Source organism: Vipera berus (assembly GCF_964194415.1).
Source record: "Vipera berus genome assembly, chromosome: 2".
NCBI classification, from domain to species: domain Eukaryota; kingdom Metazoa; phylum Chordata; class Lepidosauria; order Squamata; family Viperidae; genus Vipera; species Vipera berus.
In genome coordinates, this window is record NC_138203.1 from 226641335 (window position 1) to 226663975 (window position 22641).

A 22641-nucleotide genomic window follows, 5' to 3' on the forward strand; every position below is an offset into this window, starting at 1 on the left:
CCAGTAAGCTTCCACGTACAGTCCAAAACCCTGGTTTCTAAAGTTTTGTAGCAGAATACTGAGATATATCAGGCAAAGCCTCATCAAAACTGAATCTCTACATCTATTCAGTCATCTAGAGAGGATCTGCTGGGAATAACCGCTCTGAAAAAAGTATAGGGGCAATGTGGGTTGGAATAGGCAGCAGTCTGTATTGTAGCCCCCATTCTTTGGAACACTCTCCCCCAGGAGGTAAGTACAACTCCTATTCTTGTAGTTTTCTCAAAACAACTAACAGTTGTTTGAGTTTGATAAGTGAGTGTGTGAATGGTAGCACCTATTATAGGAATTTCAGAAATTTTCAGTTGTTTAGCACAATGAAAAAGCCGTCAGATGTAATCGTTTGAATTATTGTTGTCAGATGAGGCAATTTCTAGCTTGCAAATTACTGGATATATCAACAGAAGGAGTATGTATTATGATTCTCCTAACTTTGTATTTAAGTAGACAATCTTAAATCTTGAGAGATTTAATGATTAGTGTATAGTTAAGTAAATGAACCTTTTTGGATGCAGTTCCTAACTTTGCCACAGAGTATTACGACTTCCTCTTTTCTTTTGTTAAGTTTCTTCATTTTTGGAAAAGCTACATTGTTCTGATTCCAATTTTCTAAATGGCGCACAGTTTTGATTTTCTTGCCAACAGTTTGTTTCACGTGTGGTTAATGCCAGTATTCTATGCTCACATATGTGAAATGCATTTGGCCTTTGTTACATAAGAGATGGGGATGGGGATGTTTGAATTTATTTTTTTTAAATTCATACATTGAATTTTTAAAAATTCAACTGTCATTTAAAGGAAAACATTTATTAATAATTTTTCTTCAGCAAAAAATTAAGATTTAAAATCAAGGCATCAACTTTAAATATCCATGTATTTGTGGTTATGAAGTATTTTTATATTATTAAGTTATTAGATTATTCCTGGAGAAGTATCATGTGAATGCATCACAGTCTGTAAAACTGCAGGTCCTAGAGAGCCAAAGAGAAGAAGTTCAACTGTCACAAAATTACTTCCCAAAATTAGAAGTACATCAGTTCCCTCTATGTCATATTTTAAAAGTGATACACATATTTATAAATTATAAATATGATATGGCTCTATTATCAAGTCAATATAAAGAGAAAAAGTGAATCACAATGATGTTTTAAGTGAAATATAAATGATTGATAAATATTCATTTTAAACGTTCTATTAAAATGATTCCTTACTAGTTGGGAAAAAAAGCAATTTCCATTGTCTACTTAAAGATCTTTGTCAGAGTTCCTAAGGACTGCACTGACCTGGTTACTTCACCGTACCACAACATTTAGTTTTGCTCTATCAGTTACTCACAATAGTGACTGATTTATTATGTATCATCAAGTCAGTGTTGACTCTTAGCAATGTATAGATACATTTTCTCCATAATCCGTCCTTAACCTGAACCTTCAGATCTTCCAGAGGTGTACTATAACTGAGTCCATCCAGTTTGCTGCTGGTTGTCCTCTTCTCTTTTCTCCCAACTTACCCAGCATCAGAGTTGTCTCCACAGAGCTAGATTTTTGCTTAATATGTCCAGAGTAAGTGAGAACTCTGAGTTGATTTGTTCAATGATCTGTTCGTTTGTTTTCTTGGGTGTCCATGGTATTCTTGGGAGTTTTCCGCAAAATGAAATTTCAGCAGATACATACATTTTTCCAGATTTAAAAATGTTTTTCATGGCAAATATGAAATTAAAGGCAGTTCTGAAACAAAAGCGATGATTTATGACATCTTTTGGAGACATATTTGTTATTGTTTCAGTTTTGCATTAACTATTCCTCCACAATCTGCTTTTGTGTGTATATTTAATTCTGACTATCATTCAAACTGATAACTTGTTGCCTTTAGTCTTCTGATGAACCAGTGACAAACTTTGAACTCTGATTATATCAGAAGATTCAAGGACATCACTTTATTCTTGACTACAGATCTCTGCCCAATTTTGGCCCTAGGAAAGTGAAGCTGCAGACATACTGGTATTCAGTATCCCAGTTTAAGCCTTATCTGTGTTTAACTGAACACCTGAAGAAAGCTACAAGCAAAACATCTCTCTTGCTTTTGTACATGTTTGGAAGGATCAATACACAGATATTGCCTTAGTATATAGAAGCAACAATGCGTGTTCCTCAAATCCATCATGTATGCAGAATAGAAATAATGAGAGTTACAAAGTTTGGGGGAGATTATCAAATTAGGGAATATGCCTCATTCATGTTTTTATTTTTATTCTGGACAGTTTTAAAAATATCTGTATTGTGAAATAATGTTTACCTACCTTGTTTTCCATTCAAGCTTTCTATCTTTCTTTGCTAATGAGTTATATGTAGTGTCAGGTCATATGAAATAAAAATAAACACTTAACAACTGTTCAAAGTTATGGTGGACTTTAAGAAAGGTACCTATGACCCATCCTCAAAAGATTATGCAGTCATGTGATCACATTTTGGGCCCTTGGCAACTGCAACTACCACTGGTTGTAGTATCCTGCAATCACCAGCAGAAAAGAGCAAAAAAAATCCCATTGGCTATTCTGGATTCACTTAACTACATGGCTTGCTTAAAGACTTTAATTACTCACTTTACAACTATTGTATAATGGTCATAAGAGTTGTGTGGTGGTCCACTTAACAATCACAATGACCTATGACCAAAATTTCTGGCTCATGTCATGGCTCCATCAGATCCCGGTTCAAAGGAGGAGTTGGAACCAGGACCACCAATAGAGATGGCATTGCCCCCTTGGAACAAGCGAAGAGTCCAGGCGCTGAGGACCAGGCAATCTCAGGGCCATCTGGCAGTGCAGAGACGGCCAGTTGGATGGACAGCCGCCTGCTGGAGTGGATCAGTGGAGATGACAGTCTCCAGACCACCTGACAAGGAACAGCTCCCCCCCATTTGATCCACGGGTGTGGAGTGTGGAGCAGGTAGTCACAGAGGAGATTGGCAAGGTTGTTCACGAGTAAACAGAGCCGTCCCTCCTCACAAGGAACATCTAGATTTAATTGCATTTTGGGGGAAAGATGTGTTTGTTGGGAACACCTATTTGCTTTGATGCGCACCTTCCTGGCTTTCATGAATGCTCTCTTTTTTTTTTTATCCCATTTATATCCCGCCCTTCTCCGAAGACTCAGGGCGGCTTACAATTTAAAGCACAAATCAATGTGCTTAGCAATAGCCTTCATTTTATGTATATGCCTGCTTATTAGGGCTTTCGCCCCCCCCCCCAAGCGGCATTATTACAAAGTCAGCTTATTGCCCCCAACAATCTGGGTCCTCATTTTACCTACCTCAGAAGGATGGAAGGCTGAGTCAACCTTGTGAATCTTGGATCGTGTTTCTCGGCTCTGAACTTCAGACTTCATTTGTGGATTTTGGTCTTGGCTCCTGGGCTTTGGGACTCTTGAACCGTGCTTTGGTTTTTGGAACCCTGGACTTGTGTTATGGACTTTGTACTTGTGGATATTGTGACTTCCCTCTTGGCCTCATGGGTCAGCTAAGACTTAGTTTGTGGAACTGGATAATTCAGACTGAGGGAAAACAGGGCTGGGGCGAGCTTTACTGGCATCAGAGATTTAGGACTGCTCATCTCTCCATACTTGGCATTTTCAGACATTGATCAATATACTGCCTTGTGCACTGAAGTGCTGGTTCTAGCCCGTCTCCTAAAATGTAGAATTTGGAAGCAGATTTTGGAAACCACTCCATCTAAAATATTAGTGGCTTTAGGCTACCAGGCATTAAAATTAACCCAAGAATACATTCATTCCAAAAAGCATTCTGTTTTGCCTTCAGAGAGAATGTCTCCAAAGTCAACTGATGCATTTCCAAGGCTGAAATTAAACAGATCTGTTCTGTAAGTGGCTATGACGGTAAGGGATGGAATTTGGCATGAACTTAAAAGAGCAGATAGCATAAGTGTGATAAGTGGCATACAACTTCACTTACTAACTTTTTCAAAGAAATTCTGTTTCAAATTCTTTTAGGAATGAAGACTTCACTTACTAACGTTTTCAAAGAAATTCTGTTTCAAATTCTTTTAGGAATGAAGACTATATTTTGTCAAGGAAGCACATTCATTTTAGAAAGATAGTGATGGCACATTTATCTGTCTGAGAAAATTATTCAGAACTTATTTTGTGCTCCTAATATAATAAAAGCATCTGGATTTTTTCACTAGTAATGAAAGGTTGAACACATTTTAAATATATATAATTGATAAACAGATGGACCACAATTGACAGTGGCTTGATTACTCTACTCAGACACTTATCTTTGATACAAACATTTGGTCACTTATTAAGATTTAATGTTAATTGATTTTTTTACATATATTTTTTCTTTTGAAAATGGCTTTGTATGAAATGGCCAAGGAAAAAGGAAAAGATGAAAGATGCAAAGAAAAAAAATCAGAAGAAATAATAAACCAAAGTATGGAGCTGAATGGGCAGCATGTATGAGAAAGATGAGAATAATGAAAGATGGCTTTTCCCTGGAAGATAGGAAATCATTATTTATATGCGCTAAAATTTATAGCCACAACTACATCCAAACAGAACAATTGTATTTTAAGTCAACCTGCCTTCAAAATAATGAATGCTGACCACAAATTTGCAAGGATACGAAGTCGTGTACATCTCCCATTGGATGAGTATTAATGGCTAGGGATACTAAAGACTTTCACTGCATCTCTTAAAAGGTATGAATCAAAACTGACTTGCCCTTCCCCAAAATAATACAAGTATATTCTTTATAATAGTTTGTATACTCTTTCTCAACTGTCTAAACGGGAATGTCAAAGTACCCTCTCTGGCAATGGATATTAACAATTTAAGCACTGCTTTGCAAAAGTCATCTTAATCAGGACCAATTTAATCTATGTAAGGCAAGATTTATTACTTAATACAACTACACGTCAGTACTTTCACAGTCAGCCTGACTAAGCATGGCTGGGTCCTGAGATGCCATAAGTGGAATTCTGCTCTTAAAATATTCCTAGTAGTAGGGAGGAGAGTTTTTGTTGTTGATGATGCTTTCTGAGCTCTGCTCCATTTGGATAATACATACTCAGAGAAGCATGAGAGGCAAGGTAACATTGGGACTTTCAGAGGAAGGAAGATAAAACATAAAAATGTTGTCTCCCTCTTTTGCCAGGGGAGCCCTCTGATGAATCAAAGCCTGTCTCATAAGGAGAGAGTCTCAATTTTGGAAAGGGATTTTATATGCAAACCTATTAAAATAAAGCCATAAGCTGAAATACATTTAAATTTTTAATTAAGGTATGGTATTATATTTGTATTATGTTCAGAAAAGTGTCAGTAACTCCTTGTTAATAACTTATTAAAGAGTTCAAAGTATATATTTAAAACCAATTTAAATTGCCTGTTTTAAATGACTTGAGATAGAAAATGAACATTCATTGCGATCCAGTTAAACACAGCTACATCTGCTGCTACTTCTGTTCAAACATCAAACAGTTATTCAGCATTTGGGTCCCTCCAAGTGCGTCAAGCAACACCGATTCAGGAAACAACACCCTCTATTGTTCCCAGGCCATTATTTGCATTAGCTAATCTGATTTAAAAGTTGCAGCCTGTCAAAACCATTCTCCTCTGCTGGAGAAGTATAATTTCAGATTCATAGATTCATATCAATAGTTATTGTTTATACTCTGAAATATGCGTCCTTCAGCCTGTTATGACCTGGACACTCAAGTCTGTGTTTCTTCTCTGATTGACAGGTTGCTTAAGTTAAATTGCTTAATATAATATTAATATATATGTCAAATTAGCTTTGATTAATATTTAAAGGATTACATTTTTGTAGGTTTCTTTCCCCCCCTATCTTTCCTGCTATTAACTTTTAAAAACTGAAAATTTTGTTTTTAGAGAAAGGAAGTATATTTTTTTAATATTACAAATTGTGTATTTATATCAGACTCCACGATATCCTAAACTTCTAACATTTTTATGTGATTTTTATATTATAAAACTATATTATATATTTTATATGTGGCCCAAGACAATTCCTCTTCATTTCATGCAACCCAGGAAAGCCAAAAGATTAAAGACCCATGATCTACACCAGGGGTGTCAAACTGGCGGCCATGGGCCGGATGCTTCATGTGCAGGCCACGCCCACTCCAGCTCCACAAAGGCAAAAAATGTCACAATATGTCACATCACTCTATAGGGTTTGACACCCGTGATCTATACTGTCACAAGATGGGCAGCATATAAGTTTTATTTTAAAAAAATAATATATGAATACTTTTATACTCTAATATATTAATATCTGCCTGGTCAAATTCAGAAAAGTATGGTTCAGATGTTATAAAATCACATTTATGTACAGTTAAGACAGTGGATATCTGATAGAGCATCCAATATGTTGACTAGTTAAGATTTAACAAGATTGTGTTTTGAAAGTTCACAACTTCAGGGGACATACTTTTTGGCAATGGAAGAGAGGACACAATGCAAACAGTCCAGTGTGGAGTTCATCTTTACATATCTCTGAGCTGCTTGCTTTAACATTTTAAAAGTTTATTATATTGGTATTGTTTAATTCCTGTTTAAGTGATTTAATTTAATACTGCCTAACTAATTCTGTTAAGTCCTGTTAAATAATTCCTGTTTTGGAATTATGTTTAATTAAAAGTCTGTCTAGAAAATGTAAAGCTAAATATGAGTAAATTATATAACACTGAAATCTAATTTAGCCAAAGCAGTGAGCTTGGAAGTTCTGACTGAAATTTCAGTTGAGCAATATTGTAAAGACAAACTCACCATCTCTGATCTTATCCAAGTCATTGTCTTTTCCTCCACCAATCTCTTTCCCATTCTGTTTTGGAAATAATATAATACTAATATAAGTGTTACGTCTTTTAGATAAAAATTTAGATTATATTTCCTGACTGTCATTAATTACTTGTAAGAAATTGTATGAATTTCAGCAGAAAGAATGGTAATCAAAATGGATTCAATTTTAAACATAATCTTCAGAGCCTGTATTTTATATTTTAACTTTTTAAATAGTTTTTTTAATAAAAATCTTGTACTTTTTATATATTGTTTTTGAAAAGCCTAATGCATAATGAAATAGTAAAATTCCATAGTATATGTTGAATAAAAGAATTGTAATTTGAAGTTCTGTATATTCTTAAAGAAGTTATTTTTTTAAAAAAGCTATTTCATTCCAACTGTCAAAGAACAGATACAGGTATTTTGTCACTTTTTCAATAGAACTAATAAGGATTGTGTTTAGAATTCTATGATATAATCTGGAACAATAAAATTCAAAAACTCGGCAAATAAAATAATGTATAATTCATGCATTGAGATCTGAGAAACAGAGCTTATAAAAAAGATATAGATTTAATTCTCCATGAACATGTTCTAACAGGACTCATGAGAATATTAAAAAGTGCAGGCTGACCCACATCCACTGAAACATCTGCCAAGTCAGTGAAGTATAATTCGTGAATTATTTTTAGCTCTATGTTTTTCTGTTAGACCTAAATTGATTAATGTTAAATAGGAAATATATGCTATAATATTTTAATGCAATTATTACAATAATTATTACTCTTGACTACTAAAACTATTTATTTAAGTTACTGGTACTACTCAAACTGCATAATGGCAATTACAGTAAATATTGCTAAGCACATTGATTTGTGCTCTAGATTGTAAGCCGCCCTGAGTCTTCGGAGAAGGGTGGGATATAAATGGGATTTTTTAAAAAAATATCGATAGCTTATTTTTTTTCCTTTTGTGCTGTTCCAGCTAAAACAATTAAACTGTTATTCTAAAATACAAACTTTTTCATCATGCTTTCCAGTCTTTTCATACTAAGGGACAAAAAGAGCCCTGAAAAACTGCTTCAACAAAACTGATATTTAAGTAGGCATTTCTAACTGTTAAGCATGGGTTATCTGAAGTTGTTCACTTCAAAGGAGGAAGGATTTAGTTGAGAGGTAAAGTGAGTGTGTTATGCTTTCTTGTGGTGTTCTTTCCCCTTTCCCCAAACATAAATTGGACTTTGGCTAAGAGTGGATACTATGGATTAATTTTTGCCCTAAACAAAGCTGTTGTGATCAAGTGGGCGTTATCTAACAGCATTTTTAGTTGTCTTTGTACATTACTTAAGACATTTGTGTAACAGAACAGCAAAATATAGATTAAAATAAGTTAGAAGTGTTGTCCAAGACCACAAGAACTAAACAGGATCACGCACAGGCATTTAGGTATCCCAAGAAAATGTTTTTTGTACTTTCTCTTAGCAAATGATTGAAATATTATACCATTAACTCCTTCCAGGTTTAAATGTAACTACCATGTGAAATTGCATTCAGATTCTTCTAGTCTCATGGAACGTGTATCGTGGTTCTTTGAATAGAAGCAAACCTTTCCTGATACTATGTAGCCACAGGCATGTGTGAAGTTCGTAAAGAAGGATCGGGTCTTTGATTGCACAACTGCAGCCACCATCTTGACTTTTTTACTTCTCCACATTCCCTTCAGTGTAGCACTGTGACTGGATGAATGATGAGGAAAAGTTAGATGGGTATTGGTCCTGCATGCTTTTCACTTGCTAACCAAATAAAGATATTATTTCACCTTCCAGTGAGAGAACATTGTGCTGAATTTGCCTTATAATTATTGCCAAAGCAATAATGATTAAATCAGGCTAAAATATAAAAAGGTAAGGGAAAAATAGTCTGAGATGAGATAAGCCACTGCTTTGATTGGCTAAAATAGTTTCTGTTCACACTTGTCCAGTACTTACAGCAGAGTTTTCTTTATCGCCAAAAGCATTTTCTCATGTTGATACTGGCAGCACAACAACTCTTACTTTAAAATATATGAAAGAACTACTTTTATCATTTCTAATATGTAGCCTGAAGCCAAAACAGACACAGCAATATTAAAACACTCCATTCAGAAGGAAATTCCTACCACTCAGCCTTTGGGAATATGACTTCAATAACGAATATTGAAACAATTCATTCTCATTATGACAATTGTTGATCTTCCAGCAATTGTTTAAGCTGAAGTCTTAGGCTATTCACCTAATAGTCATCTGGCCAGCCATGCTTCCAGCACAAGTTCATTTGTTAATACCCATATCCTAAATTTTTGATCTTGCTCTAAATTTTTTAAAAATAGCCTTTATAGCCTACATGCTGTTATAGTGTCTTAGCAAAATTTGATAGAATATTTTGGACTAAAGAACTGCTAATCTTGCTTGCATCAACTTGTTTGCATCAACTTTTCTACTTAAATGAGAAGATGTATTTAACAGATTCTGATGGTGGAACAACCTGATTTGCATTGCAAAATTTTCTTTGTTTTTGTTTTGTTTTTTGTTTTTTTTTGTTATTTGGCTTTAAAACCATTTAAGGTTTTTCTAAATATGGATGCATATCCACTGTTCCAATATGTATGTATGTACCCAAAATGTATGTACCCAATGTGATCCAATGGTGTAATCCAATCGTGAAATTACAAGAGGATTCACCTGAATCAAATATTGTAATCTTTTTCAGTTATGATAGAAACCCTTCTATAATAATGTAAGAATTGCTCATTCAAAGCAGTCTTTTACTAAAATAATAAATATATAATCCATATTAATATAGGCTGTTCAGTCTCAGTGCTTAATGAAGCATGCCCTAAAATATCTTTTTGCTAGTTGGGATGCCAAGAATCAAATTAAATACCTATTTAAATCTTTGGCTGTGAATGAAACGTTGCCACCATTGAGTATCTGGAGACAGGCTTTAAATATTCTAGACCTCTCCAAGTATAAATTCTTCCTACGTGGGAAGAATAATGGGGAGAAAATTCTGTTGTGCTTTTTTTTCTTTGTGATCTTGTCATAGTTTTTAAAGACAAGGAGACATATTTTTTCCATAGAAGTAATAGCTACATAATAAGTAAAATCTGGAACAAATTATTATTTACCTGCTGAGATAACTGCAGGCAGTTTGAAAATGTTCAATTATGTATTTTCTTTGCAATTGCAATTAACAACTCTTATACCTCTAGAGATTTAGCATAAGATACAACATTCCACTATATGATTTAGGAGGATCACATTGTATGGAGATGTTTTTTCAATATCCAATTTGAAGTTTTCACTGAGAAGCATTTTTTAAAAGCTTTCTCACTAAATGCAGCAGTGTACCACATTAACAGAAATGGCCTTTGAACATCATTGTTTCCTCCAAAATGGTAGAAAGGAAGATAATGCTTATTATTTAGCCATGAAACATTTAAAAATAAGCACTACTAAACCAACTCCAGAGCAAAGTATTTTCATACAGAGTTTAATCTATGAAGTATTTCAAAAGAGATGTAAACCTCAGTGTAGATAATACAAACTGATAGATTACTTTATAGTATCTGTAATGTGCTATTGAATATTAAGCTAGGAGAGTGGTACGTTGCAACTGACTCTTTTCCTCCTATTGCAGACTGGATAATCATGCTTATAGAACAGTTTATAGCAGCTGCCAACAGTGTAAACCACTAGTATCAGTTTATGTTAGAGATGAGACCGAGAGTGCTCAAATTCTCCCTCTGTCATGCAGATAAATTGATTTAAAGCTCTTAAGATTTTGCAGGTCAAATTTAAGTATTCAGTTGAAAACCTCATAAATTTCTTTAGAAATAAATCTTTAGACTTTGTAATTATTTTGAACTTTCAATTTCATATATGTAGTAAAAAGGTTAAGGTTTTCCTTGTCCAGTCATATCCGACTCTTAATGGGTAGTACTCATCTCCATTTCTTAGCCGAGGGAAGCAGCGTTGTCCAAAGACCCTTTCCGTGGTCATGTGGCCAGCATGACTATATATACCAAGATGCACGGAATGCTGTTATCTTACCATCAAAATGGTACCCATTTACCTACTCGCATTTGCATGCTTTCGAACTACTAGGTGGGCAGGAGCTGGGGCAAGTAACGGGAGCTCATCCCATCACAAGGCGCTTGGGTCTTGAACCTGGGCTGTCAGCTTTCCAGCTGACAAAGTTCAGCGACTTTAACAGTTGAGCCATTGCTCCCCCTCATATATGCAGTAAGACATGTTAAATTTAACAGTTTTGTCTTTAATTTTTTTCAGCCATAATTAGAAAACACTTATATCCTAGGAATAGTACTGTAACATTTTATTGTGTAATATTAAATCACAACTATGTCCATATGTCATAGTTATTTGCAAGAAAACTACCTCATAGAAACATATTGAATTATTACAGAGAAACAGACTTTGTACTCACTGGGGAACAGCAGTTGCCAAATTGCACTCAATGTTGCAATTAATGTTCTCCATATCAAATCTTCATTAAGCAAGCTATGTTTTGCTTAGAAACTGATTTTTATTCCATCAGATGGAAACTACTTTTTCCTCAGTGGATTTGTATAGCCAGAAGCTTCACTAACTTCAGGAGAAAAACTTGAAATAAAATTCCTGCAGTTTTTCAAGAAATCTGTTTTTGCATCTCAGGAAGATAACTTTTACTTTTTTTCCCTATTTTACTTTTGTCTATTGAGACAAAGGTTCCTAGATAATGAAAGACATAATGGATTTTAACCAATGCCACAATATTTTAGGGTTATACTTTTTTCTTGTTGCAGTTAAATTTTACATATATGGTGCTACAATTTTTGATACTACAACTACAATTAAATTTCTTAGTTATGCATTTATATTTTTCTTTGATAATATTTCACCCATTAGGGCAAATATTTCCAGTATCTGTTTACTTTCATTCTTGTTTTATACAATGAGTATATTTGTCATTAAAACAATGGAATGTAGCCTTATCAACTTGGGAACCTTGGCTTACCTAGAATTATTGAGATATCATTATTTCTTCCAGTGTCTTCATGTCATTGCTGTTCTTGTAGATGCATGATTTAATGTTTGTGTAGTATTATTTTAAGCAGACTGTGTTTTTCTATTGTTGTGACTTACATGACGTTTAGAGCGCATTTTATGGCCAATTCATGCAAAACTCCACGTAATCCCAAAGGGTTCACATACTTTTTCTTGCAACTGTAGCTCCTGTTTTCTTGTGTCTGTTGATTTGTATTCAGATAAGTATACTAATCATCTTAAATCTTAGAGACTAATTGTTAGGCAACATTACCATGTTCAATAGTCATAAGACATTATTCTGAACATTCAGTTCTTTTTAAAAAAATAAGAGTTGTGGACATTCATAAAAAGAAGAGCCAAACACTTACACTGTATTTATAGTGGACATATTAATGTTTTTTTACAGAAAGTATTTATTTTACAGCTTTGTAACATGATCCCATTTGGGAAACACACTAGAAATATTTTATGCCCTCTCTATTCAAATTACAAATGATAGTTTCTCATATTATCACTCACTCTTGGATTAGTATATTATTTCTTTGGTGTCTGTTGATCCCATAAAATGAGTATCATTGCATTTGTATAATAGCTTTAAAAGATCAAAGCAGGTTCCATATGGGGAGGCAGGGTTGAGAACCAAAGCAAGCTGTTTTACTTGTAAGAAACTGGAAACTGTTAAGTTCACATCACCTCTATAATTATGTGGCATGTGTGATCATCTCACATGTGTTGCTAAAGAAATCTTTTGGGCTGTTTGATCCTTTAGATACCAATTCCTATAATTCTTTTGATGAGTTCTTTTGAAATATCCTGGTTGCATCCACCTTGAAAATATGATTTAAACATCTCATCTGCTTTGTTTACACTGACACAACAAACGTTATTATGATGTGTTCATCTTCATAGTTTACTTCAAAGTCATAGTCTTTGATATGAATAGGACATTCCTCAAAGAACAAGTAGGTAACTTGGGCTCTGTTGTTAGATTTAGAAACCAATTGTAGACATGTTTATGATGAATTTGGTTACAGTTATAAATTGATGTGTATGGAATTGATAGCTTTAATCACATAAAACACGCATGTCAAACTCACAACGTATTGCAACTTTTTCCCCATTGCCGGTAATGGGGTGGGCGTGGTTTCGGCGTGGCGCATCCGGTTCATGGGCCAGCAGTTTGACATGCCTGCTATAGAATAATGAAAATTAAGAACTCAATCTAAGAGTCCTTCTCTGAGTAGTTTATAGACCAATACATGGATTATTTCTCATGTACTGTTTGTCTTTGAGAAATATTGCAAATTTTCAAAATCTCCCAAGAGTAATATTTAATGGGAATATTCCCTTCAAGTAGTGTACCAGCATAATATAATGTCCCACAAGTTTATTCACATCACGTGGGTGTCTATTGGATACTTATGAAATCCTTTGTGAGTTTATGTAGCCTCCTTAAAAACAAATCAAAGCAAGTACTACGAATGCCCTCCTTCCTCTAGCAGGACATAACTATCTTCTTACTAATCCTTCCTACAGAAAAACAACCAAGTGCTAAATCCATTCTGTTTAAATGCAATATCTAGACTGGTGAGTTTATGTGTTTTCTAAATAAAATATTGGTCAATAGGCGAATACCTTCAGTTCTTCTTATGTTTAGTTCAACCATAATATTAAGCAGGTTTCCCCCCCTCTTCTAGTTGTAATTGTTGGTAGACTGATCTCTATATTTACCCATGCTTGTGTTTACTGAAGAACCAAGTTCTAAATTTTAACTGGAAGCTTGAGTGTGGAGGATTCTGGCTGAAGTGGAAGCACTTGTATAGAGGACTTATGAAATCATCTGCAGAGCAGCTTCTCATTGCAAGAGGCATGTTCAGGGAGCTGTTGATTTTCCATCCTGGGTAGAAACACTGCTTCCTGATAAGTAAGCAGAGACTGAACAGAAGGCTGACAGTTTCTAGAGAGCAAGCGAATTTAGCAAGCGAATAGGAGTTTGGACTGCAGATATGGGAAAGTCACTAACAAATTTTCTTGAATGGGTTGTTTGTATTTGGGTAACCAGAGAGCCTGAGAAAGAAAGAATAAGAAATAAAAGACTTCTACGAAAATGAATGGACAGGACCCGATGTTTGTGATTTTCAGTGCTTATGGCATGTTTGTGTTTCAGCCTAAAAAGATCTTGCATGCGTTTTCAAAAAGTCATAGTTGTGGTAGCTCTTGTGATACTTTTCAGCTTATGACTGATGACAAGGACTTAACCGAGAAACAAAACATTATAGTAGGGATGGTCATGGAAAAATAGTTCATAAATTAAACACAGGATGAAGTCAAATGGACACAAATGGAGGCCTGGAGTAAGGTACTGTATACCACTAGAAATCAGAAACAACTTTCAGATTCTCAGCCTTTAGTGTGGAAAAAAGGTATAATGGAACTGGAAGTGGCAGATCCCTGAAAGGTAGGGAGTTGCAGCTGTTTGCTGTAAAAAAGGGGGGGGGAAATAGCTGGCAATTATTATTACCAGGACTGTGTACTCAAGTGTCAGCTCATCAGGTCTGCTAACAGCTGTCTCTTCATATGGGTTCAGGTTCATCCTGTAAATAATTGCTACAAGTTCTTATAAAGAAAAATTTCACTTCCATTAAACGTGGATGCTTTCCACATCTGTAAGGCTCCAGTTTATAAGCAAATGTGGCCTATACCTGCAAATAAGTTTTTACAGATAAGAACAATTAATAGAAAATATATCTTTAAGAGATTATTACAGATTATGGGAAGGAGACACTAAAAGTATTAGAAATAGACGTTAAGAAAAAAGATTTTGTGACAGGATTACTTCCATGGAAATAAGAGATAAAAGAAAGAGTCATACCAGAGATTTTGGTTTGGTTTATAAAATCAGTTCACGTTCAAAAAACCTACTTTCTATTTATTGTGGTTGACATGCATGAAAAATATTGTGAACGGGAATGAGAAAAAGAGAAGTCATTGGATGCCATTTGTATAATAGTAATTTATAAAATATAGGCACCAACATGCAGAGAAAGAGGGAAAGAAAGTCTTCAAGATGATGATAAAAGCAGGTGGGAAGATAACTTGCCATTAATCAATTCCTGTTGAACGCCAAGATGAGGAAAAGACAAGTGTGAACCTCTGATCTGGGTCTTGCTGTGCATTCAGTGTCTAGAGAATAAAGACAAGTTTCCTCTTCCCAGTTTCTCGGTTCTTCAGAATTTGCTTTGATGGAAAAATGCATTCTTCCTTCCCTATCATAATTTATTGTTAAAAGATGGATTACGGCTTCAGTGGTTTCTGAATTCAAATGTTTAACTAACTTCCACTACCTCTTTGGTGTGCCTTTATTTATTTATTTAAAAAAAAACATATACTTAGTATTAAGGAAATGCGATTATGGCATGCTCATGTCATAGCCACTTCCAGTTAAGCAATTAAAGTTAGACCTTGATCCTGAGTTTTGGAAATGCCAGTAAGAAAATAAGAGGAAGGAATTTGTTTTTTTAGAGCTTCTGCTTTTCGCACTCATAACTACTTGCCTTTTCAAAGTTGTACTTGGTTCCATCCAAATTTCTACAATATAAGACACTACAGCAGTTATTTCTCCGTGCTTTGTTCAACACAGGAGAAATAGATTTTAGGCTAATTGTCAAATGTTCACTGTTTCTTTTCAGAATTGAGAACTTTGGCCATGATTGTCCCATCTTGTTCATAAATTGCAATCAGTTTATAAATTTTTAATTCCACTTTTATTATTTTTATAAATAACTCAAGGTGGCAAATATACCTAATACTCCTCCCTCTTCCGAGTTCCCCTGAAACAACAATCCTGTGAGGTGGGTTGGGTTGAGAGAAAAGGACTGGCCCAAAGACACCCAAGCAGCTTTCATTCCTAAGGCAGGACTAGAAGTCCGTTTCCTGGTTTCTAGCCTGCTACCGTAACTACTAGATCAAATGTAGCATATTATATCAGCCATTACCTACATTATATCAGAGAACTAGTAGGGGTAAAGTTATCCCTGCTTCCTACAGGATAGCTGCTACCAAATACTTATGGTGAAAATGCTTCATATTGCCTTCCTTTTGATCGTTTTTAGGTCCTTGTTTGCTTGTGTGCTTCCTTTTAATAATTCTTTTCAGGTACTTTTGAAACCAAAGGGAGGTAAAAAGTAGCATTGTTCCACACTGAAAATGTCCATTCACTTACAATTCTTTTATAGCGCTGGATAAGTAGAAACAGGTGGGAGTGGGAATTTTTTTTATCCTCTTTCCTTTGTGTAAAAAAAAAAATACTAAACCTCTCACAAACTTGGGAAGGAGGGAAATCTTTGAGAAAGAGGATATGTGTTTTTGAAGTGGAAAGATAACCCCCCCCCTCTCCAGTTCATTATCTTAAAAACAGACACAGATCTGAGATATAAATACAGTAGATGCAAATCTAATTCCCTGGAGCTTGACTTGAAGTCCTACAGGATGGAAGGCTGGAGCCTCGTCTCACAGCACTCTCTGTCCCATCTCTTGCTTTGGAAGAGAGAGTATAGTAATTCCTTCTTCCATCACCTCTCTTTCAAGGGGCATCTCACACAACATCAGCTATATGGTGTAAAGCGTGGTGTCTAGAGCAGAGGTCCCCAACCTTTTGGGCACCAGGGACTGGTGCCATGGAGAAAGATCTTTTCCAATGGACCAGAGGGGTTGTGGGTTTGAATACTGCCTGCATCCCGAAGATGGAGCTTTTCTTGTTTGCGTGGCCCACTTGTTGGCATCCTGCGGACTGGTGCTGGTCCACGGACTGGGGGTTGAGGACCCCTGGTCTAGAGGATTCAATCTTTTTCTCTGTGAGAGCTAGGCCAATTTCAAAAGAAAAAAAAATACCAAACCAGAAGCTCAGTTTATTTTTTCAAAAAAGGTAAAAAGTACTTTCTTTTGACTTTAAATATCCAAATGCCAAATCGTCAGTGTTGAAGTAAGTAAAATACAGAACTGCCTAGTCTATCATACAGCTGGGAAATTAAGATTTTAAAGAATTTAAAGAAAACCCAAAGCTCCGGATATCAGTGTATGATTGATATATTTATGAGATTCAAGGTGCTGGTGATGACCTATAAAGCCCTAAATGGCATGGGTCCGGGTTATTTATGGGAGCACCTCTTGCCGGCGTTAACTTCCCATCGCCCTGTGCGCTCCCACAGAGAGGGCCTCCTCAGGGTGCCGTCGGTCAGGGAATGTCGACTGGCGGCTCCCAGGGGGAGAGCATTCTCTGTGGGCGCGCCTGCCCTCTGGAATCAGCTTCCGGTTGAGCTCCGGATGGCTCCCGACCTTCGCTCGTTTCGCCGTGACCTGAAGACTTGGCTATTAGAACTTGCCGGCCTGGACTGAGGGATTGGGATTTTAGATCTTAAATTTTAAAAATTTAAAATTTTAGAATGTGTTTATTGTTTAGGGCTATTTGATTTAATCTCATTTTAATTTTTATACATTGTGTGTTGTTTATAGCGTTTTAATTGCCCTGTACACCGCCCCGAGTCCCTTCGGAGAGGGGCGGTATATAAATCCAAATAAATAAAATAAATAAATAAAATTTTCTCATGGCTACATTTGAATTGATATTATAAATGTAATATAACTGCATATAAAAGGCTGTGGAATAATTTCATCATTTCCAAATAGAATAGATTTAACAAATTTTAGATTATCATGATTTGGCTCCAGAGTGTGATACTTTATGAATTGAAAGGCTCTGGGTTTTTTTTTTTTGGGGGGGGGGAGATCCAGAATTGAGAGGAACTCATTGTTGCAGAAAGGAAACAAAATTCTAGTTTTTGCCAGTGCTCATTATGAACTATATAACTGTGTGCCTTGTCCTAGACCAGGGGTAGGCAACCTCGGCTCTTTTATGACTCATGGACTTCAATTCCCAGAATTCCTGAGTCAGCTATGCTGACTCAGGAATTCTGGGAGTTGAAGTCCATGAGTCATAAAAGAGCCGAGGTTGCCTACCCCTGTCCTAGACAGATCCCTAGCCCTCTGAAGCATCTTTCCAAAGATGTAGAGGAAAGAAAAAAAAACTGTAAAATTCAACTCTTTCTCAATTCAGACCTGAAAAATCATCCTGCATGAAATTTCAATTTTCTATTAGTTTAAATTTTGTACTAATGATTTATATGATTGCTGATTTTGCTACATAGAAATCCAATCCAATGCTCTAAAAAGAAAATGATTATTTAAGTCCAGTCTTTGAAACATAAATATTTGGGCATAAATGCATGTGATGAAATACAAACGTATCAGTACTTGGAAGGTATTAGGCAAATGATTCCTTTTGATTTATTTCTTTTTTTAAAAAAAAAAAACTTTTAATTTCGGATGAATATTGTTTTTTGTTTTTTTTTTATTACTCTAAAGCCCAACATGATACATTAGTGCAAGGTAGGTTTACAAAAATGGATATCTTTTGGCAAAAAAAAGTTTTAGCAATAATTTCTGCAAACCCAGAACACATGTTATTGATGCTGTTAACAATTATACCATATGTGACATCAAACGAAGTTAAATTAATGAATGGAAATTTTCTTTTTTCTTTTTTTCTTACAGATTTGGGACATAAGTGATGATGAAACACTATGAAAATCTAACGAGTGAAGTAAAAGACGACAAACAAGCCGACTTGTTTTAGGGTTCTGTGGATGTATTTTTTATTGGTCATCTGATGATTACTTCCTTAAATTTATTGCAAACATAAACATGTTTAGTCTACATCTTTGATCAAGGTGGGACACTGTGACAGTCTCAAAGCAAGCATGCTGTAGTTGCTCTTTTTATTGCGTTCTTGATGCAGGTTTAGTTAGTTGTAAGACAACTCAAATTAAAATTATTTCTTGTTTCTAAATACAGCTTATTTAAATTTTCTCTTTAGTAGATACCTGGGTATCTCCCCCCCTCCCTGTCCCCAATTGGAGTGTTTCTTTTAAGCAAATTTGAAAAACACTTTACGGTGTTTTAGGGACTTGTCCATTATTGTGTAAGACTGAAGACTGAACCATAAAAAAGTAACCTACACAGAGGGAATAAATAAAGCAAAGAAGGCCAGATGTTTTGACATACAAAAAGACCCTGGGTCTTTTGGTCTTGATTACTATTGGTACAAGGGATAGGTAGAAGCTCTATCTTCTCCCCTCAATTAGCCATCTTCATCCGCCCCTCTTCCACAAATCAAGGACCCCGAATGAAATAAGCTGCAACGTAGACAAGCAAGGTGAGATTGAAGAAAATCAAGTACATTCCATTAACTTCATTGCATGAACAGCAATTTAGATCGAAGCTGTCGAACTATTTCATAGACCCACCTTTTCCCTTTTTGCAAATGATTAGTAGTTTAGATCCCTATAAAATAAGGAAATGAAATATTGAAAGTCTCTACTGAATAACAAATCAACCACAGTTCTGAATAATTAATGCAACAAATAAGATATTTGCTTTAACACAGTGACAAATTTGTTACCTACTTAGCTAAACACAGAATGTTAGCTAGTAGAAACTGTGGACATTGTTAGCTTCATTGCATTTAGAAGAAAGCCTTCCTTTTCACCCATTTCTTTATAACCAGTAATGCAGTGCAATGCAAACTGTCTTTTTTTTTCAATTTAGGAAATATTACACTGGTCTCTATCCAGAGCAGTAGCTCCATATACTAATAGCATCTGTTGTCTAAGCTTTCCTCCAAAAGGAACTCCCAGTGATATAAAATATCCAGACAAGGAGACTAAATATTTCATATTCTTCAACAATGTATCACTTTCCCTTCTATAAATTACAATCAAAAATCTGCAGAGAGGTTCAGAATAGGCAATCCATGATATATTAGTTAGCTTTAGTAGTGCTAGTTGGTCATTTAAATCTATGTTACTTGGTTTATAATTTCCACTGTTTAAGTGTATAATTAACTTTCCTGAGGCAGCATTTAGTAACGAGCCTAGCTCCTGTACAACATTTCCAGTATTGTTGTTTACTGGCTAAATTTCTTGATCATTTAAATCTAGATTTGAAAGAGGCATGATTTTAAAGAAAGCTCAGTTTGTATAGTTAACCGTTCTAGAAACATAAACATTGCTATTTTTCAATTGTAAGTATGAAATGCTTGTAATATAAATTAAATAATTATCTAGTGATTTTCAGGCTCATTTTACTAAAAAAAAAATCATACTGGGGAAAATCAAGACTTCACAGCTTACTATGAGTCACCCCACACAGACGTCATTTGAAGATAGTGAGCAGGAAGCTCTGGTTCTGAAGTTTTACAGGCTTGATTTGTTGAGAATCAAAAACAGCTTGATGTCTCCCAGGAATACTATCCAATGAAATGTCTGTCTTGATTCTTGGATTAACAACTTTCAATTTGTCAACTGTGTTTTTTCCCCACAGAGAAAAACCTATATATGACACTTTAAGCACAAGGTAATATGATGTTTCCTTGCTTAGCAAATCGAGTAACTTAAGAATTGTATAAGACTGAACTTGCTTCCTGTCCAGATGCTTCCCAGATGTCTGTGTTGTGCAGAAGTGCCCAGTGTGACTTAGAAGTTCTTCTGTTCTTTAATTTTATTTCTCCCCCCCCCCTTTCTCCGGTGACAAAACAGAATGGCTTACTTGCTTCCAAATTTTTCCTTTTGTAAAATGTTGTAAGCACTTTAATTGAAGGGGACATAATGAAAGCTTTTAGTCAAATGACTGCAATGTACATTAAAAGAACTTCCAAACACTTTTACTCACAGTTCTGTATCCATGGAGAGGAGGCATCTGGTACTGCCCACACAGTTGCTTCCAGAACGGAAGAACTTAAATTTGAGCTTTGGATAATGGATATGGGCTTTTAAATGACTGGGTTTTTTTTTAATTTTATTTTAATTTTGGGCTGGCGTGGCTTCCCCAAATAAAGCACAAAAATCCTGAAAATTGAACACTGTGTTGCATTGCTTAGAGCAATATATAACTTGATGTAAGCAAAAGAAAGTGATACTGGCTTTGTTTAAAAGCGTAAGGAAAACATAAATTTGGTAACTGTTTAGTAAGCCTTCATTCTGCCAATGACAGCCACTCAAGTATTAATATGGAGTGTAATAGACCAGACAGAGCAGTCTTTGGTCTATCTGTGGGGAACGTATCCCTTAGTTGAGCTTGAATTCTTGTAATTACAAGAACATGTCTGTGTAGTTCTCTTGGCAGCAGGACAGGAGGGCTTTGCTACTGCAATTTTTCTGGATTTATTATTTGACTTCTCAGTCTAGGCTACAAGATCTCATAGATATTTCTTTAACTATTAGCTAGATCAGGTCCTGTTTGGTTTTTTACAGATCAGCCAAGATTAGCTACTTGATGCCATCTGTTTGGATCAGCTGGCTCAATGCTAAACAGTGACCCGTTTGATTCTGCTAGCCCAGAGCTAAATATGGACAGTTTTGCTTTAAGTAGATAATGGGCTATAATATCGTCTTTTCAGAACAAGATTTTTATTTGCTGAATAAGCTCAATAACAAATTTCACTTTTACATTGAAATAGCTTACTTATCTAGAGCAATGGAATTATACATATAATTATATCTGATGTAGTTTTATGTGTTTGTTTTTCTTCTTTATTTTGAGTAGAAAATATTAACCCTTTCATGGTCTGAAAAAGGGGTATGGATTTGTTGATATTCATCTAAAAATCCATAGTCTGTGAATTAGGATTAATATGACTCGAGTACCTGAAGAGATGTAAACAATCATTTCTTCATATGATTGACATTTATTCTGAGGACTTCCAGTGAGAAAAAGATCATTTATGTAATGGTTGTTGCCTCTGTTAAGTTTACACATGGCAGGCAAGCTTAAAACTGTACTTTACCCAACACATGCAAACGCTGTCTTACAATGGTTCACTAACCAGACTCTGATCCATTTCAGATTTTATCACTTGTGGTAGTTTGGGGTACCTATTGTAGCTGATCCAGCAGGGTGAGGGTGCTCCAGATCTTGGTGGGAATCTCATTGCAGAGGACAAGTACTAATGCAGAGAAGGGGCGTTTCCAAGTGTTGATAGATGGCTTAGTTTAATCAAAAGAGCTTGAGTGGCACCAGTCCTTCTCGATCCAATCAGCTAGCCAGATACTATGGAAGATGGACCCTCAATAACGAAGCCTGCCCTATGACATCATCTTGAAAGTGGTAATTTCAGCAATACAGGCTGAATCCACATCCACATACTAAATCCACATACAAAATAGTACATATATAAATTTCATTCTAGATAGTAGTTCTGCTTCAGATTAACTTTTGTTTTCATACCGCAATTATTGCTCATGATTTTTTTCAGCTGAAAAACTAGATGAGGCTTGTATGTATGTGTGTATGTACATGTGTCCATGTGATATATAAAAGTATACTTTTTGTCACTGCTGTATGGGCCCTCCAAGATTTGTTGTATGGAGGCTTCTCATTGCTACTTTCCTTATTCAACCAGTAGAGATGACGAGATGGAATAGCTCTGGATTTGAGGTTCTTTGGTCCATTGAGGATTGCCATCTTTGGTCTTGGATGAGGTGGCACTGCCTCAGAAAGAACCAGTGCATAATCTGGGGATTCTCGGGACTCAACAACTTATGCTCAAGGAACAGGTGTAGTGATGGCCAGGAGGACCTT

At 35.5% G+C, this 22641-nt stretch overlaps 1 protein-coding gene across 2 annotated transcripts in view; it reads left to right on the forward strand.

Annotated features, from left to right (window-relative positions):
• ATG7 (autophagy related 7) overlaps window positions 1–20914 on the forward strand; it is a 105869-nt gene extending 84955 nt beyond the window's left edge. For both annotated transcript variants that reach the window (XM_081320011.1, XM_081320012.1), the window contains exon 18: window positions 18559–20914. In XM_081320011.1, the coding sequence (XP_081176137.1) occupies window positions 18559–18591 (33 nt within the window). In that variant the 3' untranslated portion in view covers window positions 18592–20914. The remainder of the gene's footprint in view (window positions 1–18558) is intronic.
• The last annotated feature ends 1727 nt before the right edge of the window (window positions 20915–22641 follow it).